This window comes from Blennius ocellaris, assembly GCF_963422515.1.
Source record: "Blennius ocellaris genome assembly, chromosome: 13".
In the NCBI taxonomy this organism is placed as follows: Eukaryota; Metazoa; Chordata; class Actinopteri; order Blenniiformes; family Blenniidae; genus Blennius; species Blennius ocellaris.
Window position 1 is genome coordinate 10,530,684 of NC_137662.1, and position 18,306 is coordinate 10,548,989.

Genomic DNA, 18,306 nt, shown 5'->3' on the forward strand with positions numbered 1-18,306 from the left:
TTACCATAAATAATCTCTTTTTTTCAGTCGTTTGTCTTTGCTGAACAAGACACTTTCTCACTCACTGACAGTTTCCATTGAGGTTGTGGTCCATGCTGCTCACATGCATCACGACACCCAATGATCATGTCATTAATGGCAGGGGTGGGAAACGTTTTTCAAGTTGTGGGAGTTTCGGTCTTTGAAATACCAAGACGAATATTGTTTGTTTTGTTTTTTTATGCAGGGTCCATGAATAATTTGTAACAGCCATCTACAAATAGATGTATCTTTTCCAAAACTCTGAACATGAATATATTTAATAAGCTTCAAAAATGTAAAGATACTGTGCTTCAATTCACTGTCAACTGAAAGGGTCTACTTATTAACTATCAGATAAAGAAAACAAGCAATTGAAGATGTGATACACACAAGGTATGTCACTTTTTACACAAAAAAAACATAACATGATTAAATAGAAAGTATTGAGTATTTTTCAAATGTACATATATACCAGGACAAATTAACAAAGAATAAAGTAATCGACATCGGAAAATAATGTTACACGTGCAGCAGTTACAGACTTCCAATTTACGGGGGATTTTTCCACATGAATCCCAACAGCCAGTAATAGCATCACATTTTAAAGTCACCCTGAAGACATACTAGCCATTTACGCTTTTAATCGGTTCATTGGTGGCATTGTGCTGAGCAATACTGTAAATTGTGGTGCTTTATTTCTGCAGGATGATGCAGGATATGGAGAATCCCCAGGTCAGCTCATGTAACAAGGGAGACCAGCACTACCGCAGCTCTCCCAGTAACCAGTCCTCCTCCAGCGATCCCGGGCCCTGCGGCAGCGGCACCTGGTCCCAGCAGCCTGGATACGATGGGTACGTGTCCACAGCACTGTTACCTTTTGTTTTTTTCAAATAGCCTCTGAGTAGTTCCTCCAGGATTGTGTGGTTTTGCAGTAATGAAGGCAGCAAAAAATCAGTCCCGGCACTATTTCTGAGAAGTTGCAATTTTATGAAATGACAGCAATTTTTCGGCGTGATGTGACCAAATCATCAGAGCCCTTTTTGCCCCAGCGTCACGTTTTATTTTTTGTGTGTGTTTTATTTTCTGTGCAGCAAGTGATCTTGCTATAACTACATCCAAAGCATAAAAAGTGGAAGATGGTGAATGATGCATTTCGTATATGTGATTTTTTAAAACATGTTTAGTTTCCATTCATTCATTCATTGCAGAGCTTTGGTTTCCAGAATTGTTTCAGAAGAACAAAAAGTGCCTAAATGGGCACTTATATTTTATAGCTGTTACAAATCCCAAGTTGGTTACAGTATTTCTTTTTGTTGCATGCCTTTATAGTCATGTTCATAAGAATTATAAATAGATGTGCACTTAACTATAAAAGGAAGTTATTATATCATGAATCTGAATGAAGCTGACTGAAACAAGCTGCCATTCTGGAAAGAACATTTTGTTAAAGAATGATCAGATGAGGTTGATGACACAGATTTGGATTTCTTCCCCCCATTTTTATCTTTTTTTTTAATCTTTACAACCCATTGTAGGATACTGGTCTTCATTGTAGTTTCAGGTGTTTGCATAGCCTGCAGACAGTGCAGGAGTAACATGCATCTCATACATGAGCAGAATGCTTTAGAAACCCGACGTCCTGTCTGTAAGTGGTTACAGGCCGTGACAAGAGGCTTAGCTTCCCACCCCTGCCTTTCTGTCAGAAGCCTCAAAAGTGCAGTGAACTCTTGAAGGAGCGCCGAGCCCCGTTGGAGCTGCATCGCTGCAGTTCAGCAGACACGGTGTCGGATCTTCAGTTAGCCTTTGTTAAAGATCGCGCACCACTGTGGCTTCTGCTCATCTGCTGCAAACCTTTATCCCGCTCTTTAAGGCTTAATTAAGACCTGCATTGAAAACAATTTGCTGCTCTGTCTCCTTTTTCGAGAGCAAAGAGTGCATGGCGTGCCGGACCAAATAAAAGGAGGCCTCTTGTCAGCGTTGGCTGGCAGCTCCTTTATTCCATTATAAGCTCAAGTGATTTGACCTTTAATGATCTTGAGCTAATTGCTGTACATCTGTGGAGAATCTATTGAAGCCTTTTCACTGACTGGGACACAGACCAAGTTCTATAGACAGACAATCATTGACAGGCCCTTTTTGCTCCGCTTTTCATCCTCCAGGTGTCCCTCCCCTATTCTCCATGAGCGGGTGGGGGACATGCAGGGAGGAGATGGAGAGATCCACAGGGAGAGAGAGCCCACGCTGGAGAGGACCAGGTCTGCTGGTGAGTCTGATCTTCTCATGACTCATGAGTTTATATTGCCTTGTACAGATAAGGGCAACTTGTTCATAGACTACTGTCAGCTCCACATTCTTTGCATCCCATGAGGCAATTACTATGAATTCATTATTATTTTTGCAGGTAACGTTGATGGAGGGTCATTTTAACCACATTTAAACCAGATATCAGTTTTAATTATAGATACTGTAATTACTACATTGAAGTGTAAAAATGTTAAATTAATGCATGTGGATTTCAATTTTGAGACAAGCAATTATTCTGTGGTCGTGGTGCTTTGTCACAATTTGGCCCTCTGGTAGTATGCGGGAAGTCACTAGCCCCAAGACGGCAATGTCTGAACAGGCACGTGACGAAACAAGCTGTTTACTCTGCTGCTGCTGCGGCCGCTGCTGCTTCTTTACACTCCACCTTTCTTTATGGCTCCACAGAGGCCAAATGGCACATCCCCTCCACCAAGATCCTGAACCCCCTGAAGCAACGTGAAGGAGGAAAAGACTCTCCTAACAAGCTGTCCAGGGTAAATGCATCAGCTCCTCTCATTTTACTTCAAATGCAATAGAAGCAAATAACTTGCTGAATATATAAAGTTTGACACAGGCTGTGTGTAGTAAAGTGTTTTTGTTGTATCCAGCCCTGTACTGTCAGACCTGCTTTACCCCATATTGGCATTTCAAATGGCGCTGGGGTCAAATTGCCCTTGTTTTGGACTTTGCTGCAATCAGCCGTTGAATTGGGCTGTTCAGCTGGGACGTTCATGTTTCCCCTCCAGACACGCTTTGCAGTTATCACTTTTCCTTCATCAGCATGCTAACCAGCGTCTCATCTCATCTCCGTTTCTGGTTGTCTCACTCTTTTCTAGGACACATTTTCCTAGAAGGTTGAATATATTAGGAGCTGTAGCCTCTCATTTCTCCATTTTCTCCCTCAATCTCTCTCATTTAGCTTTTTTTAAGCCCCCAAAACACTCTCTTTTTTTCATTCCCTTTTTGAAGCTGGAGGCCTGCAGATACGCCTACAAACTTCTTTCAGTGCTTTCACCACGAACTCCGACCAGTAGATAAAAACTTAAACCATTCTCCCGGCACCATATGTTCCGAATACACAGTTTGTATTTGTTGTAATGTTATTTTAGACGCATTATTTAGCAACATTAAGCATACTTTATTGAAGAAAGTATGGCAGGTCAGCCCTTTTTAATTTATAATTGATATTCTCAAATCACGCATACTGTTGACACTCTTCACCGGAGCAATGTTTTTTCTATTCAATAAATTGATTTTTAGTGCTGCTCATGCACACAGTAGATACACTGAGGTCAATTTGACCTGACCTTGACTTTTTCCTTCGCTCAGTTACAAGCATCTCTGACTGTTTCATTCAAGCTGGGGTAAAATAGGTGATGAAAATGTCACTCATTCCCGTTGAACTCAACAAGAAGTCATATTGTGTTGGATTCTCACATTAGTAGCCAAATACGTCATGTGTGGCGTATTCTTTGTGTATTTTCTTGTCCGTATTACTGTCGACGAGCTGACAGAATAATGGGCCTCGGGAAAACAAGCTGTCGCCTCAGTCAGGGACACATGAACATGTGATGTAGCTTGATGGGTAAACCCCTTCCCGTCTGGTACGCCAAGCATGTTAAAACAACCGTAAGAATTATTTGCAGCTGCTGTTTGACCTCGTTTGATTTACCGGGTATTTCCTTATCCTTCACCCCCCCTTCTCTCTCTCTCTCTCTCTCTCTCTCTCTCTCTCCCTCTCCCTCTCTCGCTCCGTGCCAGACGGGTGATAAAAACTCAAGCCACTCAAGTAGCAACACTCTTTCAAGCAACGCCTCCAGCAACAGCGACGATAAGCACTTTGGCTCTGGAGACTTGATGGACCCCGAGATGCTGGGCCTCACATACATCAAAGGGGCGTCCACAGACAGCGGCATAGACACTAATCCCTGCGTGGCTCCAGGGGCCCGGGTGCTCCTGCAGGGCCGGGCGGGGGAGCAGGGACACCCGTGGGTGTCGGAGCACCATGAGGATGGTGCATCAGAGGAGGATCATGGGAAATTGTACATACCACAAGGATATGCTTCTGCCATTATGTCCAGTCATGCCACAGAGGGCAGCATCGGAGACCTGAGTGAGATCTCGTCACATTCGAGGTACAGTACAAACGACACTTGATTTTATGATTTTATTCTTAATGGCACTTTCTAAACTCGTGTCTTCTTTGTTGTTTGTGGGGAAAACAAAAACGTTGCCTTGTGTGAAGATATAATCTGCGACCTATTGGAGGAAAAAGGGCTGAAGTTACTTAGATTTGTTGCTACGAGCACACAAATCATAGGTTGTCGCTTTCAAAATCATCACATCTCAAGCAAAATTATGATTTTTAGGGTTTTGGATGAATAGATTATAAGTTTACTTCCCATCTCATCACATCTACCATCAAAATAAGAGAGCTTCTTTTGTTTAAATAGTATTTATCTTTGCAGTGAAGTTTCAAAGACTTGAATAATCCATTTCGAGGTGCACTGAAACTGTTCTGGAGGCTGGAGAATTTGCTAACTGATTTTAATGTGGTTTTATTCTGGGACCATAACGACTGGTGATTTTTCTTGTCTATTGGCAATTGCTTTTTCCAGTCCAGGCTTTGTTCTATCGTGGTCAACGATTTGCCCGCTGAGGTAATTCACACCCATTTTTATAGCTCACAGCAAAATCCATTGTATTCACAGATGAGGATGTACAGTCGCACGCAATCATTGGCAAACTCTTCAGCCTGCACTCTATCCCATTTGACAAATAAACAAACATGCACAAAGAAAAGTCGCTGGCTGCTCGCTGACCTTTTCACCCGGTCGCCTTTCCTCACTGCTGACCTGCAGCCCGGCCTATCCAGCTGTGCTGGAGCCGGGGGGTGGGGCTGCTGTCAGACTGGAGCGACACGGGGGGCTTCATCACACTGTCGTCCAAGTCTTCCTCACCAGACTGGGGCCCATCTGGGAGAGAAAAAGGGTGTCAAAGAGAATTGGCCCTGCAGCCACTCACAGTCTGTCTTTATGAAATAAAATGAGTATCTATTTGTTTACGTCGTGCGGGATTATGTTACCGCAATCTGTTCAGATCATTGACCTGTTGGGGGAGAGGGGGGGGGGGGGGGGGGGGCACAACTGTCCACTTCAGGATATCAGTCACAAAGGAGGAGACGAGCCCATGTCGTCACCTTGACTAGTCTGACGTTTCCCACCTTTCGTGTAATGGTCTTTGACACCGGAGTGTCATCTGAACAAACAGTGAAGCAGCAGGAGCACGTTTTGCAGGGTGTGGCCCAGATGGTCATGAATATGGAAACAAGATTGTGTAGCACCTTCAGCCAGAGCCAAATCTGATGTCCCAGGAGGTTTTAGGAGAACATTTTACATTTAGTGAAAGTTATCCAGCAAACAAGAAGACACCTGGGCCTGAATCGGACATCTTTTATGAGCCTGTGCAGTTTGCCCAAATCAGAAATCCATTCAGATGAGCTAACAAATGGATGCTCACCACAAAGAACACATGAAACTTAAACTATCCACTCATACTGAAGTGATAAATGATGAGAAGCTACAGCAGATGTGAATTTTCAGGCTTCCTCTGCAGACTGCAAAGGAAAATGTTAGAAGAAACAGGCAGGAGTATTCATGTGATGCATTCACATCACAGTCAAATGATTCATTCATCTTGCTCAGTATTTGAACTGAATAATCTTAAGCATTTTCACCAAGCGGAAATAAATATCACACATGAGCAAATATTGGAAAACCATTTTAAATCAGGCAGAGTTCTTTAATGCACTCAAAGAGCTTTTGGTGGGGGTTGTTTTTTTTTTAACAAACTGTCAAAAATAATTGTGAAAATATACATCTCCTTTACCCTACTTCAGGCATCCCTTTGATCGCTTGATTACAACTTTAATGGTCAGTTCAGCCAGATAACAAAATTAGAAACAGTTCCCCTTATGTCTTGTGGCATGCACTTACTTCAGTTTTATGCATGGAGCGCCATAAATCAGCAGAGGTCCACGCGATGGATATCTAGAGCCTGTGCATGCACTGTAAAAAAAAAAAAAAGATTTAAGGTTTGACCTCCATGAGCTCATTTTTCCTTGAATCAGTTATAAAGCTAAAGCGCGTCCACTTCAAATATCTAGGTCAGTTGTGTTCAAATAATATTGGGAAATAGTCCTAAAAACATTTCCTTAACAAAAATAGATTTTTAAAAACTCAACAATAACAACTTTATATGATGTTTATGTAACTTAGCTTTCATTCATGTTTTAGTAGGTGTTCAGCTCAGACATCTTTGAATTATTTTGGGATCACTTAAAAAGTTTGGTCATTATACACCTATTGCAAAGTTCTTCTTACTATTTTCATCTAAGCAGCTCAAATTAATCTGAACCATTAAAGTAAGATCATTAGCTTGCTTAATGCAGTTTAAGGGCAAGGTTACAAATGATTTTAATCCCTGTTATCTATTCATCTTCTGTGCTTTACCCAAGCCAAAACAACAGACTAATTAGTCTACCAAGCATTAGATTGCATTTAGATTGAGGGGTGAAGCCGGAGAAACAGAGGTAAACCCACACTGGTACAACGAACAAACTTTAGACAAAATTGCTCTGAATCCAAAATGTTCTGGAACCTGTGTCTTTCTGCAAAACAGCGACAGTGCAAAAATGATGCAGGGCATAATTTCATTGTGTCGCGCTTTTTTTTCTTTTTTTTATACAGTGTAGCTCCAAGTCTGGAAAAAAGCGCCTCTCTGCAATTTGAAGGCACTGACCCTTTAATGTGGTTTGTCAGTTGATATTTGACTAAATATTGAAAGGTCAAGGTTCAGCAGCATAAGTCACATGATAGACTGGAATTGAGTCATCTCCTGAAGTGAGCCAGCAGGAGTACACAGCAAGTCATTCCATTAAAGCAAATACAGATTCAAACAGATTTTCATTGTAAATAACATATTTCTTTCTACAACCTTTGCTGCCATCTCTGTTGTCATTTCTTTCATTGTTTTAAAAATGCTTGATTTTACTTCTTTTATGATTTTACCCGTTTGTGTTTGTCAGTTTTTTTTTTAATTCATCCATTTTGTGTTCACTTTTGAGTTACATTATGCTTTATTTTTTGCTGTTTGATTAGTGGCTCACATCACTCTGGCAGTCCCCTGGCCCGCGGTGCCAGATACTGTATGTCAGCTGACTCGTCCAAGGTGTACACCATCCCTCAGACCAGCAGCTCGGGACCGGGTCCACAGCCGGGACCCGGGCCCGGGCCCAGCTCAGAGGCCTGCGGACAAACACGCACACAGTCCAGTTGCAGTCTCCCAATGGGCACCAAGACTGCAGCTGAAGATGATGATGATGATGAAGATGATGATGCCCAAAGCACTGAGGGACCTCCCAACATTTCAGAGTGTGGGTGAGTGTGTGTGAGAGAAAAAAAAGTCGACAGACCACATATGAGACATCAACAAAAGTCCCCAACACCACAGAAAAACGGAAAAAGTTTCGAGTTTCCTTCCCATTCACATGGTTCACTGTTGATTCAACACTCGCTCGATGACACACTTTTTAATCATGCTCCTGTCAGCACTATTCCTCTTGCTGCAGAGCTCTTTTCTCCAAGACCCATTGTTGTCCTACCAATCAGCCCACCCAGAGTGCATAAACTGGCCTTGATTGAAGCCGACAGCCACAAAATAAATAAGCTCAATGAAGCCGCGGACATAATACACTTGGCACATGTCACTTGTGGTTATTGATCGTTGTTGTGAAGCAGGGTCCCTGTGGACTTGCAGGCTGAGACTCCACCAGATCAGCATCTCTGCTGGGAGCCAAGCAATGATCCGCACACTGCTGTCACACATGCAGCCCAAGGACAACAGCCACACGTTCGTCTATAGAATTATAGATGAGGAATGCACACTGCCGTTCAGCCACGTCGAGAGCTTGTAATCTCTCTACATTTTATATGAGCATCAATGACCTACTGTACCCATCTGATGATTAGATTCCGTGTTGGAGGAAAATAGAAGATTCTGACAGTGAAAGTCAAACAGACGTGATCGTGTGAGTGTGGTGAGCTTCTTGTCTCGAGCTTTGGGTATGTTTTTGGAGGAGTAAACATGAGATTTGCCCTGGAAGACGCTCCCCACCCTGTCTCTCAAGTAATTTCATTCAGGCTGGGAATTTTGCTACTTACAGCTGTGTGATTGATCGCATGCACTGAAGTCATCTTCTGCCGACTTATGAAAAAGCTCCGTAATTCACTTACCCTCCCTATTGTTTGTTTATATATTCCTGCCGTTTTATTTCATCTTACATAACGGTGCCTCATGATGAATGGCCTAATAATACTCACAGATATTGTTCTAACATAATGAAGTTTCTTTTCCCCCCTTTCCCCAAAGTTTTCTCATTTGCTCACACTGTATGTAATGCAAGATGTGGAACAATGCCTCTAACCCTCAGCTTTTTTCTTTTTCTTTGTCTCTGGCTTCTGCTTCGTGTTCCAGCGGAGCGGAGAGCTTGTTAGCCTTTCTTCTCAAAATCCTCTCTGAGCGTTCAAGGTATACAGTTGAAGCCAAGCCTGATCTGACCCAGCCTGCTTCCCTCCACACACCACAACCCCCCCACACCCCCACCCCTCACCCCCACCCCTCACCCCCCTTTGCCCCAGACCTTTACCCCGCTCCTCTCTCATGGCAAGTCTATTGCTCATGCTGCCATGTGGTACATGCTGTAAGTGGAGGGCAGATCGTTGTGCACCAGTAGCTGAGATTTATGATCACATCAGTTGAGATCTTTAACCAAAAACTGGAGACATGAAAACACAAGTCCAGCACTATACATTAACCTGCGCACTATTATATAAATATCGGTTATGAAAGCCATGCTTCTTTGAAACCTCTTGTATAATCACAGAAATTAGTTCTTGCAGAGAACTTAGATTGATGAAAATGACTTAAACTGACAGGGAGCCTATTTTAAGCTGATTTGCAAGTATAGGGCTGAGGTGACTGGAGACATCATGCAGTGAAATAATACTATAAAACATCAACACAGGGGCCGGTGCTTTAAGAAAAGGAAAACATTCAGGTGTCACACTGGAGCAAAAGTAGTTTCATGATAAATGCATATGACTGTTATGACAAAAAGGACAAAAAATGGTTGCGAAAATAGCAAATAGTTTTTTTTCCCCCTATCATTTGATTAATGCTGGCTGTTCAAGTCAAGACTCCTCATGAATGAACATCCGTTAGCGACTTTCACTTTCACACGGATCCCGATTCATTCTGCCCAAGATCTTCTGCAACATGTACCCTGTGGTGTTTTCGTCGTTACTTATAGTGGCAGAGTGGAGAAACATGCGTGGCGCCAAACCATTACTGCTGTGGTTATATGCACTATTGCATCTATTGTGGGTTTCCAGTAGAAGAAGCGGAAGGTATTGCTACATTGCGGCGCATCAAAGGAGAAAATCCATTTCCATCAATTTTTTATTGTTTCCCCTTTTGGACGTTGCAAAGCTTCCTACCTCAGCCAAGTTGAAAAAACATTACATTTTCCACCTCAATCTTTTGGCAAGTCTGATATTAAAAACGGGTAGATGAAAACATGCCTTCTTTCTTCACACTTATACTTGAGATCTGCTGCACAAGGACACACTTTAATAGAAAAAAATGACACACAATATAGGCACTGCTGCACAATATAGCAAACTTTACCTGAAAAGGTCAGTGCATTAGTGTTGTTCCAATCTTCCTGCAATTATGAATCGATCATGTAAGAGCAAATTGGACAAGCACTAAGTCGAGACAGAAACGCTATTTCCCTACAGTTTTATAATGAAGCCTTCAGCAATCAGAGCCTGGTGAAATGCTCTGATTTTCTATTGAAAATGGAGCAACTGCCTGTAATTTGAAGATGTCTTAAATTAGTCAGAATGGCATCTGGCAATCACACATTTTCAGTATCTGTCTGTGTATTTGGGGCTTGGTTACTATGGTGCCTGAAGCTTAAAACACTCCAACTCTCAGCCATAGTGTCTCTAAGGTAACCATCACAGCCATGCTGTCCCATCATCTAATCATCTAGCAAATCTCCCCATGGCCGTCTAACACCCTGCCAACAGCACTCAGTGTGTCATGCTTGGGCTGCTCACTTCAAGCAGAGGTCTCGTGGGCACATGACTTCACCAGCCAGGTCAGTCACATCCTCAGCGCCCGTGCCTTACCGACTGAAAGACTCGCCACCCTCAAAATCATTTAAATGTGCTCAGACAAACCACCTCTGACAACCTCCGCCAAAACATGTAACCTCTTGTGAGTCCTTCTCCAGGCCCATCTAACAGCTCTCGTGTCTCCTACTGTTGTGTGTGAACACTCCTCTTGCGTCTGTTTTTAACACTCGTGTCTCGATGTTGTTTCTCTCCAAAAACCCTTGTTTCTTTTTTCCTTTCTACCTCTCACGGTGCTTGGCTGCATCCTGTGCAATCCCTTCAATCGCTGTGCTGGCACAGTGATGTGGGACAGGATGGCACTGAAAATATTTCCTCTTCCTCGCTCCTTCTCCATCCCTGTTACCCCACGTTCACCTGACTCGCATGAAGTGTGGAGGTACCTGATGTTAGAACGTGAAGACAAATCCTCCACCTAAACCCTTTTTGTGATGCTGCCACGTTACTCCCAAGTAGCCAGGGCTACCTCTGAACCCAAACGCTCTGATGGCCTCGCTCGCCCAACGGTTCGTTTGACCCTTGTGTATGAACTGTGCTTCTCTGTGCCCTCTGTATTGTCTACAGGCAGCTGTACGCACACGAGGCTGCCTGCAGGCTTCAGGCTGCTGAGCGGGACGGGAAATCACTGCAGAGACTTTCCAAAGAAGAATATGTTAAAATGATGCTGCCTGACAGCCCACCGGGAGAGGACAGAAATCGGAAGGTGAGGCCTTTTTGTATGGCTAACTGATTAATTTCCGGAATTTAGCTAAGCAATATTTGTCAGAGAATTCAATGATCCCACAAGCAAGTCTGTTAAGGCTGATAGTCAGAAATTTGTATTCTATTTTGTAGTTTTATCTAATTTTACACAATAAACATTCTTATTATTTCTGTTATGTTTCCATAAGAAGTATTCTTAAACTGGTATTTGGAATACATTTTACTACACAATGCTACAAATTGATATAGGATTCATACTTCTTTTTATTCAGCTCAGACACTGTGGTAAAACCCAGCAATATTCCACATTATGCAGTTTTATCCATTTTGATCAATCATTGCAGTCCTGTTATTCAAGCTGTGCTCATTGCATTGATCATCTGATGACAAGCCATCATACATTCAGAGGGAGCCTGAGATTATGATGTTGTGTTTATGCCACACAGGAAAATCAAAACTCATTAAAACTGTAAGTAAATGACCAAAACTATTAGTGAATGGCATCCTGAGAATCGACTGCAAATTCTGAGGCTTTTTGCTTGTGATTTTCTCCTGCTGGGGAAGAACCAGAGCAGACAACCACTTGCTGGGAAAGCAAGACAAACATCTGCTGTCTATCAGCTGGCACTGCTGCCGTTCACCACAGCTGATACGACTCCTCGAGACTCTTTCAGTCCACGTCGACTGGCATAGTGTTTGGTTAATTTAATTTACGAAGGGGTCTGAGTTTGCTCAGTCAGGATGTCATGGATTAGAGGCAGGAAGTCGCAGCGCGCACATTGATGTTTGATGTTCCTGAGTCCCGGAGACTCTATTAATTGCATCTTGAGTTTCCCGCACCACCCCCCATCCATTATCTACCAGGAAGAGACCCTGGAGAAATGGACAAATGGGCTATATTTGGATGCTGCTCAGTTCTAATACAAATGCACTCCACTTCCCTAGAGAAGGCCGGCATGTCCTCTGGCGTAGGCATGCCTCGTCCCTCTGATGAAAAGCCCAGGGCAGCCAGAGCCTGTGATGTAGTCTACTTGATGAGAAAGGTCAGAGGGTTTTGTATAAATCATCTGATAGAGTACAGTTAGGTGACGTCACTGCAGTATTGAGAGGTTTTTGTTTCTTTTCTTTTTTTTTTGGAAGGGGGGGGGGCTAAATATCAGCAAAGTTGCCAAAAATGAAGGTGGCTGACCAATGTCAAAATATAGTTAACCTTTTAAAACTGACCCTATTTGTTATTCTTTGGCTCAAAACACGTGTGCTTTTAAAGTTTGTGCAAGCACTTGTGATCAAAATGTGGCAGGTGGTTCGATTAAATGACAGTTTTGAAATGTGGTGGTTTGATTATTGACTGTCAGAGTTGTGTGTGGAGCATGTGAATAAAGCTTGTGTATTGTTATAAAGGGAGGGTCTCCCCTTTACTTATTCACACTTTACTCCATGTAGTGGCAAAATAACAATTTGTTCTGTAACACATTTAATTTACCATTTTGTGTTTCTCATTTTGATATCTTAAAAGTAAATGTAATACATAATTGATAATCATGCAACTTAAATTTGTGGGCACTATGAGTCTACAGCATCTTAGATGTATTCTCAATGACAAATAATGCAATCTGCATTTTGACTTGACATTAAGAGTAGCTTATTTTTGGTCAGTTTTCAGCAGTTTGTTGGAGTCTCTCTCCAATGACTCAAATTAAAATCAAATTACAAACACAATTTGCTGAATAGTTTCCAAATTGTGTTTGTTTTTGTTTTTTTGTTTTTTTCTTGTAAATTTCTTTGCCAGTCACACGGCCTTAAACGTGTGTTAAGCGGAATTTTGGACATCTTGGAAGATTCCCAATTCCTTTTCTTCCACTTCTCTTTTGCTTGGCATCTGAATGTATTTGCATCTTTTGCAAGACAATACCAAATTTGTAATTTTATTACATGAACATCATGTGACACTTGATTGAGTGATGAGCAAGATTAACATGAACTCCTTCAGATTTGCTTTGGTTTTATACAACATTCATCTTGATGTGTGTTTTCACTACAAGTCATGAGTTTGTCTTGCCAGGTGAGATAGTAGCTTCAGTTAAGGAATAACCTGCTACGCAAAAACACACATGGCAAAATCAATTACTTGGCTCATAATTATAAACACGAAATGAAATGCATTTACAAAAGCCCATTTGTCTTTGCAGTCTTTACACAATATCCTCTATATGTATTGCTGTAATAATCCAGAACGTTGCACTTTCCTCTTGCGTGTCTATAACTGTAAGCAACTGCCTCACCTTGCACTGATACACCATCATTCCACTGCTGTTTTTCTCTCACAAAGAATGATGGGGAAACAGTGCTGGTTGTTGCAATCTCTCTTGCCTCTCTCATCGAAGGAGATGATATAGTGCATTGAAAAGCAGGTCTGGGAGGGGGACGTCTCACTGAGGGCAAAGAGCCAGACACTCCAGCAATACGCATATGATCCTGATAAACAAATGCTGCACTTTTCTGGGAGCAGCTTTGCTTGGACTGCATGTTTTCAATCATCAGCTGGCACACAATAGAATCAAATTGCATTCATGGCAGTGCTGAAACCACCGTCACTTTATTCTTAACTCGTATGGTATGGTCTGACTTGTTGATCGTCTCAGTGATTGAACAGCGTGTACAGTACAGGTTTACGCGTGTCACTTCCGGTAGTCACCCGATGCCATTCTTCGCATGTCACTAAGCAGGTGCAGAAAGATTTTCCCCGCCGGCGTCAGCCAGGACGCCCTTCCACAGAAAGACGTGCCATTGTGTGGTTGACGTAAAGGAAAGGCAGTTCACAGCTTATTCTCCCACAATGTTCCTCATTTTGAACCTCCTGTGGGAAAGAAAAAAAGCATTTTGAATAGGTGGTTGTCCAACACATCCTCCCAAGTGGCACTTCAACGGGTTCCAACGCTGCTTGTTGGCTTTGTTCAAACATGGGCAGTGAGAGGGAAAAAAAAAAAAAAAAAAGCAAAGAGAATCAGGAAAAATGGGGGTGGATGTGTCACCGCCGCCTCAGCCGCACTACTGTACAAAAGAATTCAAAGACCTCACAGCACAACTCGACAGTGACTGCTGCCAGCTGAGGTGGATTTAGGCACGCTAGAAACACAGATAATCTTGCAGGTTTTTAATAATACCTTATTTTCCGTGTAATGTGCACAGCAGGTTCAGTTAACCAGTGCCAGGATGTGTGCAGAGAGGCTGGTTTGATGCTGCAGATGGAATAAATAGATGGCTCTCTGAAAAACATAAAACCCAGTTTTGGAGATGGTTTCATTTGCCGTGACTCAATTTATTGGAGCTTTGAATCCGTGCTATTTCTGCTTTATATAAGAGAGTAGCAAATCCCGTTCAAATTTGTTTTGATGAGCGAAAATCTTATGGGGTCTAATCTTGTAAAGTTGGGTGGGAAAGCTTGCAATGAGAGACAACCTTGTTAAGGCAAAGCCTTTGAGATGTTCTGTGAAGGCTGTATGCTTGTTGCTTTGAATTCGACTATATATCTCCACTTTAAAGACACTATATGTTTGTTAAATTCTCACTCTGGGATCTGTGGAGGATCTGTCTTTGAAATGGAGATGGCTGGGTGTTGGCCTGCGGGTATACCACTATAGTGGGTTGGTTACAGCTGCGAAGCCAACGGCAGACTTCTACTCATCTGGCCAACTGCCCCCGCATATCATTTTGTGTCACTCCTGCTGTATTTATGTAAGCTAAATGGGACAATGATGGATGGGGTTGGTTATTGTGGTTTTTTGTGTTTAAACTAGAAATCTTCTGTCAAAATTTTACCCACAGTAATGAAACACTGGTGTCTCTGCAATGATATTCTGTGTAATGTCTCACTGTGCACAGAGGACACCCCCCTCAGGATCGGGCTGCTCTTCAAGGCCCTTCAAGCTTTTTGTGATGATTCATCCTGACCTCGAACTGCTTTTCAACCACTTTCATTTGAAGCGGCTTGTTCAAATCTTTAGATGCTTTATTAAATGAATTCACCAGCAGGCATGACTACTCATCATCCCTCTTTTTTATATGCTTGCTGAATCCTATTCATTCTTTTTTGCATCTATATGATAATGTGACAGAAAACGGTTCTTATGATTTAAATTTAATTGATTGATTCTTGCCTCCAAGACATTATTCTTTTTAGTTTTCATCCATTTTCAAATTGAATCAATATCTATCAAATGTTTTCTTTAAATTTGAAAAATCGATTCACTTTCCTTATAGTTGCAGATTTTGTCATGTAAAGGTCACCTTATTGATTGTTCAAATTTAGCATCCACATTTGTTCTTACACAGGAATGATTTGATAGTATTTGGTGGTTGGTAAAGTCACTATGACCTAATATTGGGAAGAACTTTTCAGGAAACACTCGTGCAACATGAAGAAGTAATACTTAGACGAGCAAGACTTAAAACATGAAATGTAGCCAAAAGTGATATTTAGCCCCCAACTGTACAATGTTTCACAAAATCAAATGAATCAAATCATGAACATGACATGTTTACAACAACCAAAGTTATAGTTGAATTTTTTTATTTGCTGTGTACATTTTTTCAATGATAAAATACAAAAGTATTTTATCATTGGATCTGCTTTTTGGATATTATAAGAGTAGGCACGCATATATTCATTTCAAAATATAGGAGACTTGTTTTAATTTTGTGTAAAACAAACAGTATGTATATATTGTGGCCACACATCAAGATGGGCAATGTTGAGGTCAGAAAGAAAATTGTGTAATTAATGTATTTAATAAAGTAATAAATCTCAAAAGGTGATCAATCTTAACAAAATAAAACAAATACATTCCTTATTAGAAATTAGTAATAATCTTTTAATCCATTTGTTCAAAAGAAAACATACCTATTGTGGATTGGTCATCTTTGCCACTGTTATTATATGACACTGGGGTGAAATGAATGTTATCTTTGATCTTTGGTGGTTGGTGGAGGCGTACAATTACATGTCTATTATTGTAGTTTACCTGATGCTTCTGGTTTTATTAAATGTAGTTGAGCATCACAGAGAAAAGATTCATTATCATCTACAGTATATAATCACATAATACCCTGTTATTGCTCGTCTTAAGGGTTGGATTTGAAATAAAATCTGCCTCATATGGGAACAAACAACTTAGTGTGGCTAAGTTGTCCACGGTGTCAAACATTTAGCCATGTTGGCCGTCCCACAGAGATCCCCCCTGTGTTCATCCTTTCACGATCAGAATCAAGAGCATAACTTGCTTCATGTACTATCTTTGTTTTGCTTGACTTTCTGTCTTTGGTGGGATAAAAGAGTGTCTCCCACTGGTATATAGTTTCACATCTCTCACACTTGGCCTGCTCTGCTTTGTCCTGTTCCTCACATCAGGCTCAGTGACTACGTGCTGCCACAGCACAGTGGCCTCTGTCACCACCTTCATGAGCCTTGTTCCCTCTTATTCCCTCACTCTGCCAGACACTCTCCAGCTGTGCTCAATCTATCTGCATTTTCCTGCGAGCGCAGACTGTAATTGATTCCCGACACCGCTCTCTGATGTCTCTCGCTCACCCACCCAACAGCCCGCTCGCGTAAAGCTGCTGTGCAGAGAAAAGGCAAAGCGCAGCAAAGGTGCATCCAGGGGGCTTAGGCAGGAACCCGGAGATCACGTATCTCCCGACGGTCTCATCGTTGTGCCTGTCTGCTAACAAATTGTTTTTCCTTCTTTCAGGTGTCAGTGGTGGGCAGTCTGTCACCGAGACGCTCCCTCTATCGAACCCTGTCCGACGAGAGTGTGTGTAGTAACCGTAAAGGTTCGTCGTACGCAAGCTCGCACAGCTCCATGCTGGACCAAGCCATGCCTAATGACATCCTGTTCAGCACCACTCCACCTTACCACAGCACGCTGCCTCCTCGCATGGTCCACAATCAGGGCGCGTCCAACCTACGGAGTAAGTACAGACGCAAAATCCTCAGCTGCTTTTAGAGGAAACAAACAGAACTTCAAAATGCCGAGTTGAGACAGAATGAGAATGCATACTTTCTCTGCGTGTTGCTTCTGGATTATCATTCCGCTTCTCTGGCACCGTACAAGAGCCAGGATAAGACACTTGTTTGAAGAGCCACTCCTGTCTTACCAATATCATTAGCGCAACTGGTACACACCCGAGCAACGCTACTTAATATAGCCAACTAATTGGAAACGGGTGAGGCTGCGTGTCTCATGCGAGGGACCTGCTTCTCCGTCTGCATTAAGCAGACACCTGTCACTGTTGGCTAGTATTCCCCACTCCACCGTCTTCCCACCGTCCACTGAATACGCATTAGCGATGAGAGGTGAAATGTGTCCTGCAAAACACTGCTGCAGGTCTTTAAGATCTTTGACATTAACATGCCTGTTTTTCCATCAGAAGTGCCACATTGTCTGTCATACATAATGTTTCATTCACTCATCAGTTTTTGCCTGCCACCAATTCTCTGTCCTTCCAGTCTCATTTCCATACGGTTCCTCACCTGTCTCCTGCTGCTGTCATTAGATAGAAAATGGCTTTTGGAAAGATGTTTTTTTCTCTTTAGCCTCCTCTGGCTGTCAACCTGATGGATTCCTGATTGTTTTGAAGGATAGTTGAGAACACTGGCTCTCTCTTTTCCTCACTGAAAAAGCCCAATTTGGTAAACAGTGAATCACTCAAGCTCCAAGATGCTGGGTAAATTGAAAGGAGAGTGTCAGCATCACCTCAAGCTCTCTTTCTTGTCTCTTCTCTACTTCTCCTCTCATGCTTTTCTAAATGGCTCTCTGCAGAATGGGAGCTTGTTTATTGCGTTCGCTGTCTTTCAAGGGCTGAGGGGGAGGAGGGGTGGCAAGCACAGAGGGGAGGGAAAGAAGATATTGATTGAAACATGAAGACATTCACTTAGACAAGTCATTTATCGCCTCTGAGACGAGCGCCTTGCGAGTGCTACGCACAAAATGCGGTTTAATGTGACTGGAGCTTATCCTGCTGT

The 18,306-nt window shown here is 42.3% G+C and overlaps 1 protein-coding gene across 1 annotated transcript in view; it reads left to right on the plus strand.

The window, feature by feature from the left end:
• The window catches only part of LOC308138853 (signal-induced proliferation-associated 1-like protein 2), an 88,226-nt gene that overhangs the window by 63,310 nt on the left and 6,610 nt on the right, over positions 1 to 18,306 (plus strand). Inside the window, exons 11-18 of the mRNA XM_080508128.1 lie at positions 726 to 872; positions 2,181 to 2,284; positions 2,731 to 2,819; positions 4,087 to 4,460; positions 7,485 to 7,763; positions 8,860 to 8,913; positions 11,148 to 11,286; positions 17,033 to 17,252. Coding sequence (XP_080364254.1) covers positions 726 to 872; positions 2,181 to 2,284; positions 2,731 to 2,819; positions 4,087 to 4,460; positions 7,485 to 7,763; positions 8,860 to 8,913; positions 11,148 to 11,286; positions 17,033 to 17,252 — 1,406 coding nt within the window. The remainder of the gene's footprint in view (positions 1 to 725; positions 873 to 2,180; positions 2,285 to 2,730; positions 2,820 to 4,086; positions 4,461 to 7,484; positions 7,764 to 8,859; positions 8,914 to 11,147; positions 11,287 to 17,032; positions 17,253 to 18,306) is intronic.